This window comes from Chelonoidis abingdonii, chromosome 14 (genome assembly GCF_003597395.2).
Source record: "Chelonoidis abingdonii isolate Lonesome George chromosome 14, CheloAbing_2.0, whole genome shotgun sequence".
NCBI lineage: Eukaryota > Metazoa > Chordata > Testudines > Testudinidae > Chelonoidis > Chelonoidis abingdonii.
This window is the reverse complement of record NC_133782.1, coordinates 31244220-31269151: the sequence shown is the minus strand read 5'-3', so window position 1 is coordinate 31269151 and position 24932 is coordinate 31244220. Positions and strand designations below refer to the sequence as shown.

Here is a 24932-nt window from a genome sequence, read left to right as displayed (position 1 = left end):
AGAGAACTATATAGGCAAAATCTTAGAAGTCTCAGGTGTACACTGAGACGTAGAAATACTATGTCAAAAGCTGAGCAGGTGTCAGTTTACATCAGATTTATGCAGGCTAGAAAACTTTTACTTTGTCAAAGTAGACTTGGAATCTGGGACAGCTGATGTAACACAGGGCATAAAAATATGTTTTAGGAAGTGCTGTGCCTGATGAAACTGATAAAGGATATCCTACTTTTTATGTCCACAGGGAGGGTGAATTTGAAGAAGTGAAAACTTCTGGTTGTTGAGGCAAAGCTTCAAGAAGATCAGATCTATATCCTTGAAGCTGACGTTGAATACATGGATAGCAGTTTTTTGCAGTCTACAGCAACCACCATTCATGTGTTTTCAATAGTTTGAATCTACACTCTGACCTAGTAATTAAGAATGATTGGCCTTTTATGACAACATACAAATCAATGATCTGTTTAAGCACTTCGCACAGCTATTAAATGAGGAAGAAGAGCATACCATCTGTCATTGGCTGACTCTAAAATTACATTTATCTATCACCAAGTTTAACACATCAGTTCACGTGCCTGTTTAATAAATTTTTTAGCAACTAAGCCATTTGCCTTGCAGGATATATTAGTGTAGATGGATGTACTGTGCTTATATTGCATGCCTGTAGCGTGAGTTCAAAACACATGTCATGGCCACACAGTAAGTGCTTACCACAATCTACTCTTACTATAGCATAGGACTAGACCTAATGCTAATCTGTATGATTAGCTCTAAAGTGCAAAGCAAAAGGATATCCAGTAACTTGCTTCAAATTCTACTAGCTGAATATTTAATAATCTTAATTTTGACTTGATCTCAGACCACAGATAGAAGTGGCATTTTAGTTTTATATTAAAGCAAGGTCAAAAGTAAGTATAAAATGATAATCAGCTACTTAAACAAGCAAAAAGCCATGGCGGAGAAATCCCCAGCCCCGTCCTCCTATCTGCATACTCAAGCACTGACTAAGGGAAACTCTCAAAGGCATTTAGTGATTTTATTATTTTGTCTTTTTGTAATGACTCTGATCCCTGCAGCTGTAGACTAGGTGCTCTGTGATGGCACAATTTCTGTTAAGTCTGTGCTTGTTGTAGGTAACATTTCACAAGCTGGTCTTGCAGGCTAGAGAAGCAGCAGTATCTAGATAAGATTTGTGGAGGGTATGAAGGAAATATTCAGCAGTCTCAGTTGTATATAGGCAGTCCTACTGGCCCCTATTACAGCAGTGAGTCCTCCTTAATAATCTTTAATAGGTTTACCCTCATAACACTCTCAGGTAGGGAGGTGCTGCTATCTCCATTTTATGGGTGGGGTGCTAAGGCACAGAGTCAGTGTCTTGGAGGTTGTTTGGTGGAGCAGGGACTTGAACCAAAGTCTCCCAATTACTAAGCTAATGCTCTAACCACTGGCCATCCTTCTAAGGGTCTTAAACTTACTGCAGACTTAAATTCTAGTTAATTTTCAGATACTCACTTCTGAGAAGGATAAGGGAAAAGGTGAGGACTAAGAAAAACAACATTAAAATTGGGCTTCTGTTTTATCAATTAAAAAAAAAAAATTATAGTAGCACCTAGGAGCCCTAGCCCCCCTTTGAAACCGTGATGAAGACTTTGAAAGCATGAACCAAGTGCATCCTTAAAGTGTTGTCTTCATGAGTCTGTAAAGAGCCTAGTACAATAATCTAAGAGGTGTGAAGTTCTCTCTTCATGTCAGTACTGACTCAGCTGGCCAGTGATTGACACAAATCACATTAACAGGAACACCCAGCCAATGTGCTTATCCCAGTGGTCTCCTGGCCCTCTCCAGGTGCCAGAAGCCTCAACTGTTTCCTACCTGGCTGCCAAAACTTGCAGCTTCCCCTGACAGCTCTGAAAGTTATGCATTATCAACCTAAAATTCTATGGCACAATGGAAACAGGGAGCCTGCATAGAACCAATTTAATTTATATCCACATAAGTAAGGCTCTGCGGATTGCATTTTCATATTTAGTTCAATAAAAACATCAGTTATAATATATGAGACTCTTTTCCACAATTCCCACAGAGGCTACAGCTCCAGGTACCTTGCTACAGAATTAAGGTCCACATTGTCAGAGTTCAGAGGAATTTTACCTAATGTATGTAGGCTAGAAATAAAGTAGGCCAGGGACAGTGCTGGATGGTTATGTGAGAGATGATATGCCTACTAAGAGCTTTATATAGATATATATTTTTTTTCCTTTCTTTCCAAGTGGGAGAGGCTCAGATACTATGGGAAGTGCTGGTGGGGATAGAATTCAGGAGAATACTTCTATCGCCTCTTTTTGTGGAATAAAAGTATTCCCTACTCCCATATTACAGCATTCAATCCACACCATAAATACATTTTCTTGATCCTGGTGACATAGTTTCCTTCCCCACCCTGAGGAAGTGATGTAGCTATTGGCTGCCAGGGGCACAGTGGTCCAGAGTTGTGATAAGAGGATGCTGATACCTAAAATAGCTCAAGTGCACATCCTCCGTCTAGGAGATGAATGCATGAGAAAGGTTGACTCAGGATAGCCAGCCTAATTAGTTACAAATGAGCAGACTTGAAACAGCAGGTAGAGAACAGACAGGTTGAAAAAGGCTTGATGCCCCCAAAAGTAAGTGTTCATAAACATTTTTATAATACTCAGACCAACATTTAGTCCCCTGAAACAGCAATATGTACAGAATCCATGCCGGCAATAGTTATAGTGCTAAAACAGTTAATCTGTGCTCACATTTGATACCCATAGCCTTGAAATAGCATCAAGAACAATGAATATAAATGAGAGAGCGAGAGCAGGGTAACTTGGAATTGCTCCTAGCTGGCTAATCAACCAGAAGGAAGTCACCTACATTCTTCCCTCTCATATCAGCCTCTGACTTCTAGCCCTGATGAAATGAACCCTAACCCAGCTACCCTGCTTGATTCAAGAAGCGCTAAAATTCAATAGCAGTGGCAGTTATTACAGTCAGATAATGCCCCAGTGCCACACAGGCTTCCAGTTGCATTAGATCAGGGGTTCCCAAATGGGATCGGGGACCCCTCAGCGGATCATGAGGTTATTAAAAGGGAGGGGTCACGAGCTATCAGCTTCCACTGCAAGCCCCACTTTGATTCCAATAATTTTAAATGGTGTTAAATATATAGATGTTTTTAATTTATAAGGAGGTCGTATCCAGAGGCTTGCTATGTGAAAGGGGTCACCAGTACAATAGTTTGAGAACCACTGCGTTAGATGAACAAAATGCTCAGGCTTTGGCAGATCTTGACTTAAAACTATGTATAGGGCATCTTTTATAGATGGTACTCTGTTGAAATGCCTTAATCTGGCCCAAATTTCCCTTTTCTGTAAACCCTGAACTCCTTTCGTTTGTTGCTGCTTCAAACTGTTTGCCTCCATCACAAAAATCTCCTGAACGTGTGAGCATGGAGTGAGTGCTTTTTGCCTTGCCCTTCCTAATCAGATGGAATTCATGCATGATATTTGCATGCTCTAAATGTATGATGTTAATGGCATCCTGTCATCAAGAATGGAGTGACAGAAGATATATAAGGGCCGGTGCTGTGGAAAAGCTATTGTCATTGTCACTTGCCCTATCTCGTCTTTGTATTTCACAAAATGGCTTTTTGAAGGGGTAGAGAAATCCCGCCAATCTCATCAAAACTCGCTCTGTGGTATGTGAGAGTCAATAATATTTTCATGATGGGATAACCCTAAGAGCTAATGTATTAAAACTCTGGCTTCTGTGATCAAGCTTTCTCTATATGCAGAAGACTTCCTTAATCTGCTTTTCCTATTCCAGTGACTTTTTTAGAATTTTTAAAACGCTTAGGAAGGTATAGTTTTATGGTCAGTTGGGGATAGGAAGTGTTGGAGGTGGCAAAGAAGTCAAACTAGTTTGCTAGCACCATTCTCTCCTGCTTCTGAATTAGATACCATCTGGCCATAAGTGAGTCCTGACATCTCCATTATGTTCAGGTTTATCTTGTCTAGGATATATTCTCTTGGATAAGTGGGCTCCTTTTTGGTGACGTGTGAGGTATCGAGTCAGCCTGATCTGCATATCCTGCACAAAGAGGAAGTCAGGATCCCTTTTGCTCTCCCTGTGCCATTTAAAAAAAATACTTAATGTGGTAGTCAGCTCCTTCATCTTTGCCAATCTAACTATGACTTCAATATACCCTTCTTACATCATAAGGTCTTTGGAGCAGGATCATGTCACTGTCCATATTTATACAGCATATTGCACAATAGGATCCGCATCCTGACTGAGCTTAGTGTAATATACATATTAAGGATGCTGTGACTATCGATAGGAGTAGGTGAAAGTCATCATTCCTGGGATGAATGGGTGAGGAGGATTGGGGACTGGTTGATTTGATAAGCTTTATAGTTTACATGTGCCTGGAATAATTAGGAACACTCTTAAAAATCAAAATAATACATACCACACTTTAATTCTGCCTACCCCATATGTGTCTTCATGCGTTTTACATGATCTCATGGCATTAGGTGATGAGCCATTCACTTAGCAATTGGAATATAATGCAAAGGAGCTGTACTTTCTCTAACTGTAGAGGTGTACATTGTGTGGCATTTTGTATGAGTGCATGTTTGTGTAGTGTCATATGAAAGAGCTATTGTACTGTATACTTCACTGCACTGAGGCAGACTTGGATTCCCGTGAATCACCTTAGCTCAAAGTTTTATTCTATAATCTTGCCATTTTAAGTTCTTTTGCATACAACACAGTGAATTGTAGGTACTGTAGTCAATCTCAGTTATAGTTTTTTTTTTGAGAGAGACTCAAATAGTGTTCTTCCCTTCTAGGCAGGACCCGGGGTCCAGTCAGAATAGACTATGCTTGCAGGTTTTGAAGGCTGTCCAGAAATTGGCTCGTGAGTCAACCATCATGGCTCGAGAAACTTGGGAGGTTTTATTGTTGTTTCTCCTACAGATTAATGACACTCTTCTGGCAGCTCCCACTGTGCAAGGTTTGTGTCTTAACTTTTTTTGTTTGCTTCTCTTATGCATATAAGGGATTTCGGCCCCCAAATGTAGTTTGTTTTCATGTTGGAAAAACAATCAAAAGTTGCCGGTGGCCATGTAAGAACAACAACCCATCTCTGGTATTTAAACTCTGAATTAAAGTTGAGTGGCCTGAAATTGAACCTGCTTAAACAATTTTTGTCCTGTATGAATTGTCAAAACATACACAGCAAGACACATGATGATCCATCCAACTATAAACTCAGATTACTGGGTCTTCTGTCTTGGTGGTCCCATAGTTCTGTCTGTCAGCTACATATTATCTTTATTTTCCCTTAGCTAGAGAGGTAATGTGAAGACATGTCAGTATCTACCCACCTGTAAACTAATAAGTTCATGGTCAGAGCGCTCTCTCTCTCTCTCTCTCTCTGATGTGTTACTGTGATGATAATATGTCTAAGTAGGTGAATCCCTTGTTTCATAGGTGTTCGCATTACCCATATAGCTGGGCTTTACACTATCATTTTATAACATTTTGACTTTTTAAAAGCATGGATGCACCTGTAGAAAGTAAGCAAATGGTACTGTTGTAGATCAGAATAGATTTAAGGGTATTTAAACATTGCTTATAAAATGAAATCTATATATAAATTCAAAGTGATATGAGCATGATAGCCATGAGATTCCTTTTAGGATTAATAGAGTTTCCTAGGGAGATGGCTGAAAGAGCTCTAGCATCTTAAATGGCTTTAAATGTTTGTTTTGTTCCTGCATAAGGTGGCATTGCTGAGAATCTGGCTGAGAAACTGATCGGTGTGCTGTTTGAAGTGTGGTTGCTAGCTTGCACTCGGTGCTTTCCAACACCCCCTTATTGGAAAACTGCCAAAGAAATGGTGGCCAACTGGCGGCATCACCCTGCTGTAGTGGAGCAGTGGAGCAAGGTTATCTGTGCCCTTACTTCCAGGTGGGTGAAACCTCAAAAGAAACTGACATTGAGATGAACACACTTACTGTGTATGTTGTTCAGCCAGTTTTCTGTGATGATGGAGTCTTTCATAGCTCTGTTTTTTCTGTTCATTTGTGGAATGCAGTTTTAAAGTGACAAATATGTTCCAATATTTGCAGAATAACTGCATGTCCATTATTTCATAACTGCAGATACAGTAACCATATCTATCATATGGCTGGTCACACTTTTTTGCAGACAATAGCAAATTTGAATAATGAGCAGCTCATCTAAAACCTTTTGGTAAACAAAGCAAATACCTACTAAAACCAGGTAAACTTCAATATCTATGAAGTTTGGTTGTATGGAATCTTTTTTTTAATGTCCATATTTTTAGTAAATGTTAGCATTCCATAAATGAACAGTTCAGTATATTGTCTTTTTGTATCTGTGTATAATCTTAATATCTCTGTTATCCAAAGCATTACAGTGTTACCTAGTCTTGTTACATATAATGTTGTCTACAATAGCTTTCAGTTCAACTCTAGGAAAACTTCTGTCAAAATGCTTCTTAAAATCTGAAAATATATGTCTAGATTTTCCATGCTGTACAGCTTCTCATCACATGTATTTAGAAGATGATGATTAGGTTTGGAAGAAACCTCAGGAGGTCATCTAATCCAAACCCCTGCTCAAAGCAGGACCAACCCCAACTAAGTCATCCCAGCCAGGGCTTTGTCAAACTGGGCCTTAAAAAGCTCTAAGGAAGGAGATTCCATCATCTCCCTAGGTAACCCATTCCAGTGCTTCACCAGCATCCCACTGAAATAGTTTTTCCTAATATCCAACCTAGACCTCCCCCACTGCAACTTGAGACCATCACTCCTTGTTGTGTCATCTTCCACTACTGAGAACAGCCTAGCTCCATCCTCTTTGGAACCCCCCCTTTCAGGTAGTTGAAAGCAGCTATGAAACACCCCTCACTCTTCTTTTCTGCAGACTAAATAATCCCAGTTACCTCAGCCTCTCCTTCATAGTCATGTGCCCCCAGCCCCCTACATCATTTTCTTCGCCCTCTGCAGGATGTGATCATTCCCCTCTATTCAACATTTGTTGAGGCTCATCTGAAGTACTGAGTCCAGTTTTGGGCCCCACACTAACAGTAGGATGTGGAAAAATTGGAAAGAATCCAGTGGAGGGCACAAAAATGATTAGGGGCTGGAAACACATGACTTATGAAAGAGGCTGAGGGAACTGGAATTGTTTAGTCTGCAGAAGAGAAGAATGAGGGGATTGATAGTTGCTTTCAGCTATCTGAAAGGGGTTCCAAAGAGGATGGATCTAGACTGTTCTCAGTGGCACCAGGATGACGACAAGGAGTAATGGTCTGAAGTTGCAGAGGGGGAGGTTTAGGTTGGATATTAGGAAAGGAAACTTTTTCACTAGGAGGATGGTGAAGCACTGGAATGGGTTACCTAGGGAGGTGGTGGAATCTCCTTCCTTAGAAGTTTTTAAGGTCAGGCTTGATGAAGCCCTGGCTGGGATGATTTAGTTGGGCATTGGCCCTGCTTTGAGCATGGGGTTGGACTAGATGACCTCCTGAGGTCCCTTCCAACCCTGATATTCTATGACTCTCTCCAATCTGTCCACATCCTTTCTGTAGCGGAATGCCCAAAACTGGATACAGTACTCCAGATGTGGCCTCGCTAGTGCCAAATAGAGGGGAATAATCACTTATCTCAATCTGCTGGCAATGCTCCTACTAATGCAGCCCAATGTGCTGTGAGCCGCCTTGTCAACAGTGTGCCCTTGTTGCCTCATATGCAGCTTTTCATCCACTGTAATCCCCACATCCTTTGCTGCAGAACTGGCTGCTTAGCCAGTTGGTCCCCAGCCTGCAGAGTGCATGGGATTCTTCTATCCTAAGTGCAGGACTCTGAACTTGTCTTTGTTGAACCTCATCAGATTTCTTTTGGCCCAAACCTCCAGTTTGTGTAGGTCACTCTGGTCCTTATCTCTATCCTCCAGCATGTCTACTCTCCCCCAGCTTAGTGTCATCCGTGAACTTGCTGAGGGTGTAATCCATCCCATTATCCATGAAGATTTTGAGCAAAACCATCCCCAGGACTGACCCCTGGGGCACTCTGCTTGATACCGGCTGCCAATTAGTGAAGCCATTGATCACTGTCCACTGATCCCGATGATCTAGCTAGCTTTCTATCTACCTTTATAGGTCATTCATCCAATCCATTCTTCTTTAACTTGCTGGCAAGAATACTGTGGAGACCTCATCAAAAGCTTTGCTAAAGTTAAGGCATATCACATCCACTGCTTTCCCCATATCCACAGAGCCAGTTATGTCCTCGTAAAAGGCAATCAGGTTGGTCAGACATGACTTTTTTCCTTGGTGAATCCATATTGACTGTTCATGATCACCTTCCTCTCTTTCAAGTGCTTCAATATGGATTCCTTGAGGACCTGCTGCATGATTTTTCTAGGGACTGAGGTGAGGCTGACTGACCTGTGGTTCGTCAGATTCTCCTTCAAAGATTGGCACTATATTTGCCTTTTTTCCAAGTGTCTGGAACCTCCCCCGATCACCATGGGTTTTTCAAAGATAATAGCCAATGGCTCTGCAATCACATCAGCCAACTCCCTCCGCACCCTCGGATGGATTGGATCCGGCCCCTCGAACTTGTGCATGTCCAGCTTATCTAAATAGTCTTTAACCTGCTCTTTCACCACTGAGGGCTACTCACCTCCTCCCAGCACGCGCGCACACACACACACGAGGCATCTTTTATTTTGCACAACTAAATACACAATTCTTCTGGCTATTTTTAGCTGCTTAGATGTAGTTGTTTTGTGTTTTTATGCTTCACTGATTTGAAAACAGTTGTAATTCCCTTAAAGCATATATGTGTTCTGTTCCACTGCTACTCCATACACTTTATGCTCAGATCTTACAGCCCTCTGATGTCTAACCATTTTAATACCACTCATATAGAGTAACCTGTGGGTTCTGGGACATTTGTGTTAAATGTAGTACTTCTGTTGTGGATTTATTTGCTTATTTAAATCTAATATATAAAGAGCTGAGTTTTTTTGATGCTAAACTTAAGCTCACTGGTGCTTCAAGTTTGCATGAGTACCTTTTAGCCCAAAGAAATTCTAATCCAACTTCCAAAGGGCAAAGTGACTTTTTAATAAACAACTTTCCTGAATTTGACTGCTAGTAATATGCTCAGAGCAGGTTTCTAAATCAAAACAATGGTGATTGGCTAGTCACATAGGAGTTCATGTGTATGTAAAAACTTAATATTTTGATATCTAAGAGTATTCCTTCACTTTAGAATTAATTGGGAATCTTCTGAGATGTTGCCCTTCACCGGCTCTCCCACCAGAAAACAAACCTTTCACCCAAATTTAGTCATGCTCTAAACCCAGGCTAGTTGGCCCTGCTGGAGTATAGGCTAGATTCAGGTTCTGCTTTCACTTGAGCTGGTAACCCACCCATTTTGCAGTGAGGACACAGGCTAAATTGCTCACATGCTGGTAGTCTTCCAGTGCCTTCCCGCAATTTGCCCCATGTGCTCATAAGGACAGACAAGTTCTCCCACAGTTCACTGGTAAAGAATCCCAGAGCAGCTCAGCTTATTGCAGCACCAAGAACCACAGGATGTGCCCCCAGCACTGCTAGTGAGAGACATGGGTAAGTGTAGCACCAGTGAAGACACTAACTCGGGTAGGGCTTTGCAGTGTGGTTGCTTAGATCTGGGCTAGGTGGCCTTGGGTTCTGAATCCGATCACCTGAGTTAACTCTGCAGGGAAGATATACCCCACTGTGTTAGGGGAACGGGTTCAAGAGTTAAACCTTAACATAGCTCATATTTTGAAAGCAATTAAATTACTGCCCAACATGAATCTGTCTTCAGCATTTACCAGGTGCAAATCACTGTAATGTCTAGGTGTGAAAATACAATTTCAAGAAAAGCATAATCACCCAGTTGGACATTGCTCTTACTGTCCTACAGTTTGGCCTCTTAGACTCGATTTTCTTCCCTTCTTTTCTGCTCTTCCTAGTATAACAAATTTGCTGCTATGAAAAGTGTGGCCTGTGACCTGAGGTGCCTGGAGTAGCCCAGACTGAAAATGCCGCGGTCAGGACAGGCTGCGAAAGGAGAGTAGACTTTCCCCAAACTGGTGATTAATCCTATAGTTTGATTCACTAACCAGTCACAAAATTGTGGTCTTGATTTCCCCCACGCTGGTTATCCAGAAGCTTAAAAATAAATATCACAGCCCCCTTTTATTGCATTTCAGTTTCTGGCCCCCAATCTGTGACTAAGTCCAGTAAAGTGAGAAGTCTTAAAAGTCTGTTCACTTTACAAAATGTTCTTCTTATCCCCAAAGGACCAGACACAGTACCAAATCAATACTTGTTTAGAACTTACCCAAAATACAACTCTGCCAGACAATCCTTTATTATCTAAAACTAAATCTTTTATTATATAAGAAAAGAAACAAAAGAGAAGAGAGTTGTTAGAGTCAAAGCAATTAGATACATGTACATATGACTTCAGAGTTCATACATCAGGTTCTTAACAGCACTGGAGAATTTGCTGGCCTGTAAAGTATTTGTGGAACACACCCAAGGCTTGGATGGGTCTATCAGTCCTTTTTTCAAAGCTTCAATTTGTAGAAAACTCGTGCAGAGGTCTTCAATCCTGCTTCTCACAAACTGGAGATGATGCAGCTGCCTTTTTATATCCTCTGCCATGTGGCTTGTATATCCTTTGTCCCAAACACAAGCTCGCAGCATGTGGCATGGAAAAGTATTGGGAGTCCCCTGTCCATAAGCGTGTCCCTATATGTCCCCCAACTAGATGTAGTCCCTAGCTTCTTCAATGGATTCGTTGTACAGCTGATTGCCCTTGATGGGCCATCAAGCAGGCTGGATAGTGCTGATGCCAATCTATCTGGGGGTGTCTCCCAGAAACACAGGATAAGTTTGAGATACAGTTATAGCACACATAATTCATGATACAAAGATTATATCTATCTAATCTACTAAATATGATATTTTTATAATTTTTCCACCAAGGCCATGTAAGGTGTATCTTGTATACTCTTAATTGCTATTTTGTAATATTGGTATCAGTATTTTAAATGTTCACCCTTATTCCATGCAGCGTCACAGACAGCTGTCTCAATTAGCTCAGATGGGGCACTAGTTGGAGTGGAAAATACCAAGTGAGGTTTTGTTTTCCCCCCCCCTAGATTGGGCGGGCAAAGCATAATTTTTGAGAAGAGTAAAAACTTGAGATTGAGGTGGCAGGGACTCAATTCGGAGAAGAATGAGATTCCAATCAGAATTGTCTATCTGTCATTTCTCATGGGTTTGCAGGATAGAGGAATTGGCAGTGGCAGTGAGTTGGATCCTAAGTTTCTTTTGGATGGTGGTAAAGGTTTGTTCCATCGCTGCTTGGCCAGAAGGTTATCACTCTTTCTTTCCAACTGTGACCCAACTTCAGTTTTCCAGGCCTTTACCACCTTGAGATTGGATCATTGTAATGTGCTCTGTGGTGCTATACTTCAAGACTGCTTGGAGACTTCAGCTTCTTCAGACTGTAGTGGGTCTGCTGGCTAAGCATGGCACCTCATGGAGAGCATACATTACACCTGGATCTGCGCAGGCTCTTTGTTTCCAGGTGTAATTCAATGTGTTGGTTCAAATCAATAAAAGCCCTAAGTGGTTTGGGACCTAATTATTTGAGAAACTGCCTCTCTCCTTGTGCGATATCTTGTCAGTTAAAAAACACATGGCACACAAGCTGGTGGTCCCTTGGTTTTAAACAGTGAGGGTGTGCTGGCAGAGTGTTTCCATAGAGGGCCCCAGCATCTGGAATGCCTTCTTAGTTTGACAGAATCCAAGCACACTGAACTTCAGGCATGCTCCAAGGCTATAAGCTGAAGCTTCTGAGAAGAGTGGGACAGAGAGGGTTAAATGGATTGATGTTTAATTTTGAATGGATGACTGTACAAAGTTCATGATTTATTTAGTAAGCTTTGTAAGTAGTTTTTTTTTACGTGTGCTTAAAACAATATATGGTGCACTGTATTTACATTTGTAAAAAGCTGCGAGTGTGAGCAGTACTAATGCAATGACAGCCTTACTGACTTGTCCTCTAGATTGCTGCGTTTTACATATGGACCTTCATTTCCTCCATTTAAAATTCCTGATGAAGACGCAAGTCTGATTCCTCCTGAAATGGACAACGAGTGCATTGCACAGACTTGGTTTCGCTTTTTACATATGCTGAGGTAATGTAATACTTATAAATGACCATGGTATAAAGCGTTCAAGAATATCAACAAATCCATGTTGGATGTGAGTGAAGTTATCCCAGGAAGGACAGAGAACTAATGTTAAGTGTCTGAAATGAGTAAAGACTACTGCAGAAGTGCTCATTGTGACAGTACCACAAGAACAAGCGCTGTGAGTGGGAGTTAGAACACTTTCTTCTCGTACAACTTTGAACTTACCGACTTTTGCAGAACTCAAGAGTCTGCCTTTAAAAAATATATATAAAAATTCCAACTTATGATTTGGAGGAAAAAAATGCAAGTGTGACTTGGTTGTCTTACGAGATTGTAAGCAGGAAGACTAAAACAATAGCTCTAGGAGCTGTGAAGTGCTTCCATTCATCTCAGTGGGGGTATTAAATAATCTTTGTAGGTCACGTTTTGTAAAATGGGTGTGCATCCTTTTTTTTTGTTCAAGTACTTGTTCATGTCCATTCCAATGTAGGTGTGCATGGACCACTGCGGGAAATTTGTTTTTCTCTCAGTGGTATCCACCATGTAGGCTCTGATGCCCCTGGAGTCGTGCCCTCATAGCACCGACCTATAGGGACCTGCCATCCCACCACTTCTTCAGTTCCTTCTTACCACCCGTGATAGTTGCTGGAACTTCTGCTCATCGCTTGCATTCTGCAAATGCCTTTTTTTCAGTGGACTTTTTTCAGAAAAAATTGTACACAGTTACTGTTAGGATTACGTTAGTAGTTAGCTACGTCATGTAATATAGGTAGTAGCAATCCCTGCTTAGTGGGGCTAGGCCCCCCTGCACTACAGTATGCCTCAGTCCCAAGGGTTCAAACCATGTGTGACCCACACCATACCTGTCTTAAGTGCCTGGGAGAGGCCCACATGCGGGAATGGTGCAGGAGCTTCAGAGCCAGGACAAAAAAGGACAGGGATGCTAGACTTAAGTTTCCCCCATGTGGAAGCAGCGCTCTGTCCCCCTTTGGAGCTGCTCAGGGGGAATCGGAACCATATACTTCTAGGTTAGTAAGAAGTGCTCTGGAGTCTGTCAGGGTGGTGCAGTTAGGGTGATAGAGGTTTTAAGTGAAATTGTGGGGAGTCAAGGGGGGGGGGGTGTCTGCTGGTGGAAGAAAAAAAAGCCAAGTGCTGCCGGCAGAGAGAGAGAGGAAGGAAAAAAAAAAAGTGCTGCCGGAGCAAAATGTCAGGACAAATTGTGTCCCGACCAAAGATCGGTCGGGACGCAGGACAAACACCTAAATATTGGGACGTCTGGTCACCCTAGGTGCATTGCCATTCCACATCCCTGTTTCCAAGAAAGGACTTTGCTACTGATGGTTTGGGGCTTCCAGAACCGACGTAAGTCCCCAGCACAGAGGAAATCAATTTGGCAAGGGACTCTCGGCACCGCACACAATCGCCAGTGACTAAGAAAAAGCTGAAAAAGACAGACTGGAGGCACCCTCCAACCCCAAGGTCTGCAGGCAGTAGGACTTCTGATAGAGTGCGACCCGTGGTGGGCCACTTGGAGGCGCCAACAGGGTGTGCGGCATCGTCGACTCCAGCCCTGGAAAGGGTGTCGTTGAGACTGGTACCATTGGCGTGACAGCCCTGGTTTTACTGTCTATGCTGGAGGCTGTGAGAGAGCTCCTTTCCCTCATGGTGCCGCCATCCTTGGCCATTTGGGAGCAGTCAGTGGCCGCACCAGAGCTGAGGGCCACCATGGCACCGAGACAGGTGCTGGTGAAGGACAAGCTGGTCATGATGGTGTGGCACATATTCCCTCACCACTCTCTGGCACTAGTCGGCAGTGCCCTGCCTTGGTTGCCAAGAAGCCACTCCTCAGACTCCGATTCGGAAGCAGAGTCCTAAGCCTCACGCAGGAGCAGATTTTGCTTCGATAGGCAGCACTCTGCGACTGGACATGGGCCAAGGAATGCTGCTGGTGGCATGGCCACCAGCACAATGGCAAATGTCCCAGAAGTGGCCAGTTTGGAATCTCTCTGAGCGTTCCAATCTATCCAGGGGTTCCAGTCCATAAGATTGTATTCTGTGGTATTGGCAGCACGAGCTGCCCAGCCATCTCTCTTGGAACAGGGATCAGTCCCCCTCTGTCAAGCCTGGTTCTGAACAGGAGGATGCCCCCTCACAGAACCCATCTGGAGCAGAGGGAGAAATACAGGGCCAGGTGCCTGTGCAGGCTTCTCCATCTTCCCCTCTCAATGAGACAGTGATGGGAACAGCTATGGTGCCCACCCAGGAGGATTATAGGGTGGACCAAGAACTGCTGAGGAGGGTAGCCCAGAACTTGGGCATTCAACCAGAAGAGTTCTCTGAATCCTAGGAAGCAGTTCTGCAGAAAAGGACCTAGGGGTTACAGTGGACGAGAAGCTGGCTATGAGTCAACAGTGTGCCCTTATTAGCCTTCTTGGCAACGGCATTTTGGGCTATACGTATAAGTAGAGGCATTGCCAGCAGATCGAGGGATGTAATCATTCCCCTCTATTCAACATTAGTGAGGTCTCATCTGGAGTAGTGTGTCTAGTTTTGGGCCCTATACTACAAGAAGGATATGGAAGAATTGGAAAGAATCCAGCGGAGGGCAACAAAAATGATTAGGGGGCTGGAACACATAACTTATGAGGAGAGGCTGAGGGAACGGGGATTGTTTAGTCTATAGAAGAGAAGGATGAGGGGGGATTTGATAGCTGCTTTCAACTACCTGAAAGGGGATTCCAAAAAGGATGGATCTAGACTGTTCTCAGTGATACCTGATGACAGAACAAGGAGTAATGGTCTGAAGTTGCAGTGGGGGAGGTTTAGGTTGGATATTAGGAAAAACTTTTTCACTAGGAGTGTGGTGAAGCACTGGAATGGGTTACCTAGGGAGGTGGTGGAATCTCCTTCCTTAAAAACCTCTAAGATCAGGCTTGACAATGCCCTGGCTGGGATGATTTAGTTGGGAATTGGTCCTGCTTTGAGAATGGGGTTGGACTAGATGACCTCCTGAGGTCCCTTCCAACCCTGATATTCTATGAAGTACTTTGTCCCTCCCAAGGGGTATACATTTTTGTATATTACCCCCCCTCCCGCCCCAACAGGCTCGCTGGTTGTTTCTGTGGTGAACAAAAGGGAGAGAGGCGCAACAGGGGCCAGCCCCTAAGGCAAAAGATGACAAAAAACTCAGCCTTTTTGGCAGAAAGGTCTACTGAACTGAGCCACTAGCTCAGGATTGCCAACTACCCAGTGTTCCTGGGTTGGTATGACTTTAAATCTTGGCGTGCTGTGGCAAAGTTCAGGGAGCTCTTGCTGCAGGAATCCAGGGGTGAGTTTTCAGCCATAGTGGAGGAAGGCAAAGCGATGGCCATGGCGTCCCTCCAGGTGGCTCTGGACACAGTAGCCTGCTCCATGGCTTTGGTGGTAGTGATCATGACGGTCTGCCCTATGAGGTCCAGCAGGCAATCCAGGACCTGTTGTTTTGAAGACAAATCACTCTCTTCAGAGCAAACTGATTTGACTCTCCATAGCTTGAAAGACTCGAGGGCTACTCTGAATCCTTGGGTCTACATACATCAGCTCCTGCTAGGAAGCACAATAAGCTCCAACCAATGGTCAGGTTCTACCCTCCGCAGAAGAGAGAGGAATACAACCGGAAAAAGAACAGGCTATAGAAGGAGGCCTCTGTCCCAATCCTTGTCTGCCCGAGCACCTGCCGCCCAAGCCTTTTGACTGTGTCTAAGCAGGCCTTTTGAGGGTATGCCTGAGGATGGCATACCAGGACAGTGTCTGGAGCCTATTTCCCCTACATTTGTTGGCTGGTTGTCCCACTTCTATCAGGCATGGGCCTGAATTAACATGGATTTCTGGGTGCTGTGCATGGTGGAAGTGGAATATGCTCTTCAATTCAGTTGTTCCCCTCCTTCCCACCCTCCCTGTCCTTCTTCAGGGACCCTTCTCATGAGAGACTTGTAGCCGAAGAGGTGCAGTCACTCCTAATCTGTGGAAGCAGTGGTGGAATTTCCACCAGTGCTAAGAGGTTGAGAGTTCTACTCTCATTACTTCCTAATCCCAAAGACCAATGGCGACTGTGACCCAGGTGCCTGGGGCAGCCCTCACTGAAAATGCCGAGGTCGGGACAGGCTGCAAAAAAGAGTTCAGACACTCCCCAAACTGGTGGTTAACACTGAAGTTAAACTCACCAACCAGTCACAAACTGTGCTACTGGTCCCCCACACTGATTATTGAGAAGCTAAAAAAAGAAATCATACCGCCTCCCTTTATTGCATTCCAGTTCTCTGTCTCCTAATCAGCACCTAAGTCCAGTACAGTGAGAAGTTATTTAAAAACTTTGCTAACATCTACAAAATGCCCTTTGGACCCCAAAGGATCAGCCATGTTACTAGGTCAATATTAGTTTGGATCTTCCCCAAAATACCACGCTGCCAGCCAGTCCTTTTAGTGATTATATTATAAGGAAAAAAAGAGAGAACCAAGAAGACTTTTTAAGTGACAAAGCACTCAGATACATACAGAGACTTCAAAGTCCATATAGGAGGTTCTTAGCAGTATTGGTGAGTTTGCTGGCTTGAAAGTCCCTCTGGAATACATCCACAGCTTACATAGGTCTTTCAGAGCTTCGTTTGTGGGAAAGTTACTCCAGAGATAAGAAGCAGGAATGAAGACAAAATGGAGACAATGCAGCTGCCCTTATATTCTTTTTTCCATGTGGCTTGTACTTCCTGTGTCCCAAACACAAGCTTCACAGCACATGGAAAAGCCTTAGAGTTCTTCTCTGTCCATAGGCATGTCCCTACAAGTCCTGCTGACTTCTAAAGTGTATTCCCTGGCTCCTTTCAATAGGTTCATTGTACAGCTGAACCCTTGATGGGCCATCAAACTGGCATCAGCACTGCCTAGCCTGTCTCTCTGGGGAGTCACAGAACAAGTTTGAAATACAGATATACATATCTATAACTCTCACAATACAAAGGTGATACGAACACACAAACAAGATTATCATACTTGGCAAATCGCAACATTTCACCTTACATGACACATCTGATCAGATTCCTTACAATTTTTTATAATATTGGTATCAATAGTATTAATGTCTCTCATATTCCATACAGCATCGCAGTGACTTCAGAACAATTGTTGGATTTGCAAAATCTCAACAGATTCATGAAGAAACTGAAGTTCTGCATGGTCTCCTTGGCCTCCTTTATCTGTTCTCTGGATCCAGGGGACTGGTACACCGTCCTCGATTTTAAAGGACATATATTTCTAGATTGCTGTCTTTCAAGACACAGAAGGTATTTATGATTTGTGGTAAACCACAGACATTACCAGTTTACGGTACTCCATTTCAGTCTGTCAGCAGATCCATGGGTGTACACGAAATGCATGAGAGTTGTTGCAGCTTTCCTGAGGAGACAAGGGGTGTTGGTGTCAGAGATTAGTCCAGGGGCCATGTGGAAGCAGATGTAAAACTGATACAGTTCACTTTTCAGGACCTGAGACTGTTGACAAATATGCTAAAATCCACATTTTTCCCCAGTTCAAAGAATAGAATTCATAGGAGCAGTCCTCCATGCAAACCAGGCCAGAGCTTTTCTCCCAGAAAGTCAGTTCAGAGCTATAGAGGCACTCCTAAAGAGCCCGAGAGATCACCATGGCAAGAAACTGATTAAAGCTTCTGGAGCATATGGCATCATGCACCTATGTGGCGCAATGCACAAGACTGCGATTAAGACCCCTCCAGTCTTGGTTGGCGTCATCTAGACAAGGTGGTCTCATTTTTCCCCTGTTTGGTGATTTCCACGCTCCTTTGGTATCTAGATTTGGAGAGGGTGTGTGCAGGCGTCCCGTTGTTGAGACCTCCACCATCAAGGTCTCTTGTCATAAACACATCGGAGATGGGATGAGGGGCCCACCTAGGGACCTTCAGGACTCAAGGCTGCTGGTCCCCAGAGGAACTTGAGTTGCACATCAGTGTGAGAGAATTGAGGGCGGTGCGCCTAACCTGCCGAGCTTTCCAACTGCATCTGGAGGGCAACTGCGTGTCTGTCCTCACAGACAACATAAAAACAATGTTTTACATAAACAAGCAGGGCAGAACTCGCTCCTCTCCCCTATGTGAGAAGGTTCTGCGCCTATGGGATTTCTTTATAGCCCATTTCATTCACCTCAAAGCCTCCTACCTCCCAGGGTCGCAGAACAAGTTAGTGGATCATCTCAGCAAATCCTTTTCCAACCATCACAAGTGTCCATTTGTGCAGATGTCATGTTCTTCTCCTTCCTAGATCACAGTTAGGGTTCACTCAGACACCTTTCTCCTCCCTTGGACAGACCAGGTCTTCTCCACATTCCCTCCCACTCCTCTCATACACAAGGTCCTCCTGAAGGTCAGAAGGGATAGGACAGGGCTGATCCTGATGGGCTGGGCCTGGCCTGGCCTGGCTGCACAGGCCCTAGTTCAGCACCCTCCTAGATCTCTTGATGGGCACCTCCATCACCCTACCACTATTTCTGGACTTGATCCTTCAAGATCACGGTCGCCTATGTTATCCAAACCTTGAATCTCTCCACCTCACAGCATGGAAGCTCCATGGCTGAACCCAGCAGAATGGGCTTGCTCAGGGTCGGTTCATGAGGTGCTTTTGGGTAGCAGGAAGCCATCTTCTAGGGCCACTTACCTGGCAAAGTGAAAGAGATTCTCAATCTGGTCGATGGAGAAGGGTGTTTCGCCTACTGAGTCATCACTGCCCTTCATTTTAGATTGCCTGCTTCACTTAAAGCAGGAGGGTCTGAAGGGGTCATCCATAAATGTCCCGCTAGCTGCAATCTCTGCATTTCACCCTTGGGTGAGTGGCTGGTCTTCTCAGACTCAATCTGTGAATGGCTGTACCATCTCAATATGATGCTGACTAGGCTAACAGGACCCCTATTCGAGCCACTGGCAACATGCTCTCTGTTCTACCTGTCTTGGAAGGTGGCTTTCCTAGTCGCCATTACATCTGCCAGAAGGGTCTCAGAGATCCAGGCTCTCATCTCCAAGCCACTGTATACTGTTTTCTTCAAGGACAAGATACAGCTGCAGCCACACCCATCCTTTCAAAGGTGGTCTGTCAATTCCATAGTAACCAGGACCTCTTTCTGCCAGTCTTCTATCCTAATCCGCAAACAGAGAAGAACAGAGACTCCACTTACTGAATGTGAGGCGTGCGCTAGTTTTCTGTTTAAAGGGGACCGAGCCCTGTAGGAAGACTGCCCAGCTATTCATACCTATTGCAGACAGAACAAAAGGCCATCCAGTCTTAGCCCAGAGAATGTCGTCACGGATCACTTTCTGTATCCGCTCATGCTATGACCCAGCAAAGCTCCCAGAACCTCAGTTGACAGCTTACTCTAAGAGAGCTCAAGCATTGTCGGTGGCATTTGTGGCACAAGTTTCAATCAGGGTATCTGTAGAGCGGCAACTTGGTCATCAGTCCACGTGTTCGTGTCACACTATGCCATCGCCCAACAAGTCAGAGATGATGTGGGCTTCGGCTGAGCGGTACTTCAGTCAGCATGCTAATGAACTCCAAACCTTCCACCTGCATAATTGCTTGGGAGTCACCTACATTGGAATGGACATGAGCAAGCACTTGAAGAAAAAAATAGTTACTAACCTTCCATAACTGTTGTTCTTCGAGATGTGTTGCTCATGTCCTTCCACATTCCAGCCTCCTGTGCCTCTGTCGGAGTTAGCTGGCAAGAAGGAATTGGCAGGGTGACAGGCCCCTGTATACTGGTGCTATGAGGGTACAGCTCTAGAGGGCACCAGAGCCAACTCAACAGATACCCGCTGAGGGGTAACTTTTCGACGGCGGTGCATGTGGGACATTGGAATGGACATGAGCAACACATCTTGAAGAACAGCAGTTACGGAAAGTTTTTAGTAACCGTTTATCTTTGATGAAGACGTGGAACGTTGTTACAGTGTGTGTATTTCTTGTTTGTTGTTTTTTTTTTTTTTTTTTTTTTTTTTTTTTAATCAGAAATATCCAAATATGTCAGGTTTGGTCTACATTGGTTTATTTAAAGAATCTTTAGGCATTCCTTGTGAACTATGATATCTTATGAATGGCTGTTACATAAAAATTTCTTTTAGCTAAAATGTTAAGATATAACTAGTTGTTGCAGTTATAGAGGTGTTACTGTTAAAACTGTTTTTGTTTACTAACTAAAAATCCCTTCCCCTTCCCCACTCCCTCTTTAATGGCTCATCTCTCATTCCTGGTCCTCTTGATGTCACCATTGGGCTAGTTCTCCACTTGCCATGCTCTTCCAGCCTCGATAAGCTTTCAAGGGTTTTGTATCAATCATAAGAAAAGAAAAAGGCACAATTTTTTCCTTTTGTAGGTCTTCTTTAGCAGTCTGAAATCTGATGGCAACAATTTAAATATTCTTAATAAGTGCCATCTCAACCCTCTACAAAGCGTAGCTTTAGATTTGGTCACTGCTCTATAATGCTTAATGTCAATATTTTATTCACTGCCCATCATTTTAGAAGAAATACCCTAACGAGGGCTACGGCTCTTAACCAGTGTTAGGAGTTCTGACTAGCTAACAGAACCGATGGAAAAGACCTTCTCTGTAACTGATCCATCCCTCTGCAATTGCGGGAGTGTTATCTACAATGTAGTCTCTAGATCTTCACCAGGTTTAATTTGAGATGGTAGCTCAATTCACTGACTGTGATTATAATTGATGATTTTTATAAAAACTTGTTTTTATGAAACTTCAGGTCAGTAGAAATGCTTCTTTATTTTTATTATAATTTTTTTTAGAAAGCAATTATAACACCTGAAAGCATGCTCTTGCAGCCTTAAAAACCAAAATGTTGTAACATTAAGACCCTGAAAGTGAAACTGATTTTAGTTGTCCATGCTGAGAGGGTAGCTAGAAACAATTCTCTTGTTATCTAAGGTGTTGGCAAATAAATTAGTTTTGTAAAACCAAACCATCTTAAATTGAGTGTCCTTTTAAATTTTCTTAAGTTACACACATTGTCTGACTATCAAAGGTTGCATATTTCGGTGTTAAGGTTTTTAACTGCTACGAGTACACTAAAATGTGGTGGTTTTTGTGTTTGTTTTTAAATAGTAATCCAGTGGATTTGAGTAACCCAGCCATTATAAGCTCTACCCCCAAATTTCAGGAGCAGTTTCTGAATGTGAGTGGAATGACTCAAGAATTGAATCAGTATCCCTGCCTTAAACATCTGCCTCATATATTCTTTCGTGCCATGCGTGGGATCAGCTGTTTAGTGGATGCGTTCCTAGGTAATCTTTCCACTTATTTGTGTATTATCTGTCATAATTTAATACAAGACTTCAAGTAATCTTTGTTTATGCTTTTAGGTCCAGATTTTCAGAATTGTGTGCATGTGTTTTTTTTGTTTTTCATGCACAATGCTATTGCCCGCATTTTCACAGTGAATTTACCTGCAAATGGCAAATAAGACTTCTAACTTGCCAGTTTGTGCATAGTTATTACATTTGCATAAATCATCCTACAAATGTGTACACAGTTCTGAAAAGCTGGGCTTAATACAGTATGGCCAAAATTTGTAAACTGAGCCTCCAAAATTAGGTCTCTAAGGATATGTCTACACTACCTGCCAGATGGGCGGGCGGTGATCGATCCAATGGGGGTTGATTTATCGTGTCTAGTCTAAAACGTGATAAATCGGTCCCTGAGCGCTTTCCTGTCAACTCCTGTACTCAACCACTGTAAGAGGCTCAGGCAGCAGTCGACTCACTGCAGTGAAGATGCCACGATAAGTTGATTTAAGTATGTCGAAACGTAGCTGAAGTTGTGTAACTTAGAATGACCCCCCCCCCCCCACCGGTGTAGAACCGGGCTAAGTCACTTCTTTTTTCAGAGGTTCTGAGCACCAACAATTTAATTTATAAAGCTCTTTGAGGCACAGTGGTTATTACTGTGAAGCACTGTCTTTGATTGTATTGCTGTTGCAATACAAATTATTAATCACTGAAGTCCGTGGGATTTGCAGATGTTCAGCATTGGTGAAAAATGAGCCACTTTTATTTAGGTGCCTCTTAAGAGTCTAATTTAGGCCCCTAGATTTAAAAATGTTGTTTGGTAACATTATATAACTTTTATGTAGAGTTTTTGACTCTTAGGCATTATGCCTCTTGCCTTCCTGAAGGTTTATCTAGACTTAAAACTTCCTCAGAGTTGTGTGTGCTATATTGTACTTCAGATCTTACTGCCCCTTCTCTGCTTTTTGACTGACGTTTTTAATATTAAAAACCAAATCTGTTATGACTCCCAGAAGTCTGAACTGATAAAACAGGTTGTGGCAAACTATAGAATAAACGCGTCACTACTATGCTCAGAAAAAAAAAAGTTAATCTGTAACATAATGCTACCTAGTTTGCATTTCCTCCTTTGAAGGAACCTGGAGAGTTTAGTTCCCTCAAATAAAAAGAGAAATCTTATTTGCCACACTGCTTTTATAAAGCAACGAATATTCTTTTGACTAGTAATACTTGTTTATATTAACATGTAATATTCGTATACTACTAATCCGTTTTCACTAGCATGTTGCCTGTTGCAAACATAATTTCATTTTCTAAAGAATGGCTTTATTAAATGCTTCTATTGTATATTTCAGAAAGCAGCAAATTAATTTCTTTCTTCTCTAGGAGTTGCAGCCTTTACGAATAGTGGGTGTGAAAGATTACCCAGATATGGTATTAAGTCTTGACTCTTGTTGCACTCATTTTGGTAGCAAGAATCTGGGCAGAAGGGTTGATAACTAATACTGATATACCGAACAGTTTTTTTTAAAAGCTGCAGTATTCTGTCATTATTTGTAAAAGTAATATATTTGAATTTGTTTAATAAGAAATATATTTGAATTTGCTGGAAGGACATTGTTATGGTATAGTGACTTAGAAATGTTAACTATTTATTATAGCCTTGAAGAGATCTAAAACTGAAATCTGTTCTAATTTTTTTACCCATTGGTTTGTCAAAGGGTTGGTCACAGGGCTGGTGTTTTGTTTTGCTTTTAAACAAAGTTCTGAAGTATTTGATGTTTTTAAAACATTTTTACGTAAATTGCAGTGACTTTGCAAACAGATGTAGAGTAGAGTAAAACTTTCACATTGGAACAAACTTCCAAATGCATCAACTTAAAAAATTTGTATTAACAACATGTTTTCTGTTTTACAAAATCTTACTCAGAATTACTACAGATTACAACATTTTGATCCTAAGCTATCGTTGCTGCTTATCTGAGCTTCAGTGAAGTCATAACATTGCAATTGTGCTGCAATAACCATGCTAAGAATGTCGTCATAAATGAAGAATTATGACCTCACTGCAGGATCTAATAGAACCTGGGCTTTGATGGATGTGGACTTCTTAAAATCAAAAATAGCTTTTAGTTCTGGTGGGGAACGCAGAGTGCTTGAAGCCACTTGCACTTTTTATATAGACTCTTTTCAAGTTTGTTCTGGTGTGAAAGAGGTGCCCTTAGACATTTATAGGAAAAAAACAAAGTTAATCATGCTATTGGGCTCCTGCCAATAGTGTCCCTTTAAACAATTTAACTGCTATCAAGCATAAAGTTCAAACTGGACGTTTGAGTTAGTTTGCTTAATACAGAATAGTGCTTCTTTGTAATTACAAAATTAATAATCCTCTCAACACTGTGTAAATCATACTTGCTTTGTGTATTGTGCTACATGTTGCACCAGTGCAGGCAGAAGTGCAGAGGTGTCACATTACACATTGGCTAACAGCCACTGTCCTTTCAGTTTTACATGGGTTAAGCTTTTGAATTTGTTTAGATTCATCAGGGCCGTCCTTAGGATTTATGGTGCCCTAGGCGGGATTATTAAACTGGTGCCCCTGTGCCTGTCTTTCTCTTAGCAACACAAGCATAAGTTTACAGTATTGGAAAACTTGCCACATGCATGTTATTAAAACCAGTTTAACGTAGTTAAGCACACTGTAACGCTGATGGACTAGCACTAAAGAAGTAGCACTGTAGAAAAAATTCTGATTTGACAGAATGATGCAAATAATATAATTTTTTTAAATTTGTCACACTTTATTGGAATTTCTATGAAGAGGTATTGAAAAAGGATTTTAATTAAAAGCAATCTTTCTGGCTTTCTTGGCTGCAAAATCAGTAATAATATCATCGTATGACAAAGACAAAGTGATGTCTTGTTCGATTGCAAGAATAGCAAGACCAATCAAGTGTTCCTGACTCCTTGTAGAGCGGAGATAGTTTTTAGAGAGCTTTAGTTTCGAGAAACTCCGTTCTCCTGGTGCTACTGTTACAGGAATTGTCAGGAGAATACGAGTGGCAATGTACACATTAGGATATATGTCAACAAGTTTGCTGGTATGAGTAAACTGTACAATGTCCATCGATTTTGCATGTGGCAACATTAATGACAGAATACTCAATTCTTCATACAGTTCAAGTCCATTTAAATCAAAACGATAGCCGTGTTTCAGGAGGCTTTCTAGGTCGGGGTCCCCAACGCGGTGCCCGTGGGTGCCATGGCTCCCGCAGGGGCCTCTCAGTGCACCTG

At 42.5% G+C, this 24932-nt stretch overlaps 1 protein-coding gene across 1 annotated transcript in view; it reads left to right on the top strand.

The window, feature by feature from the left end:
* RALGAPB (Ral GTPase activating protein non-catalytic subunit beta) overlaps positions 1-24932 on the top strand; it is a 131623-nt gene that overhangs the window by 18926 nt on the left and 87765 nt on the right. Inside the window, 4 exon segments of the mRNA XM_032789267.2 lie at positions 4878-5041; positions 5814-6000; positions 12175-12306; positions 21457-21635. Of these exon segments, the coding sequence (XP_032645158.1) occupies positions 4878-5041; positions 5814-6000; positions 12175-12306; positions 21457-21635 (662 nt within the window).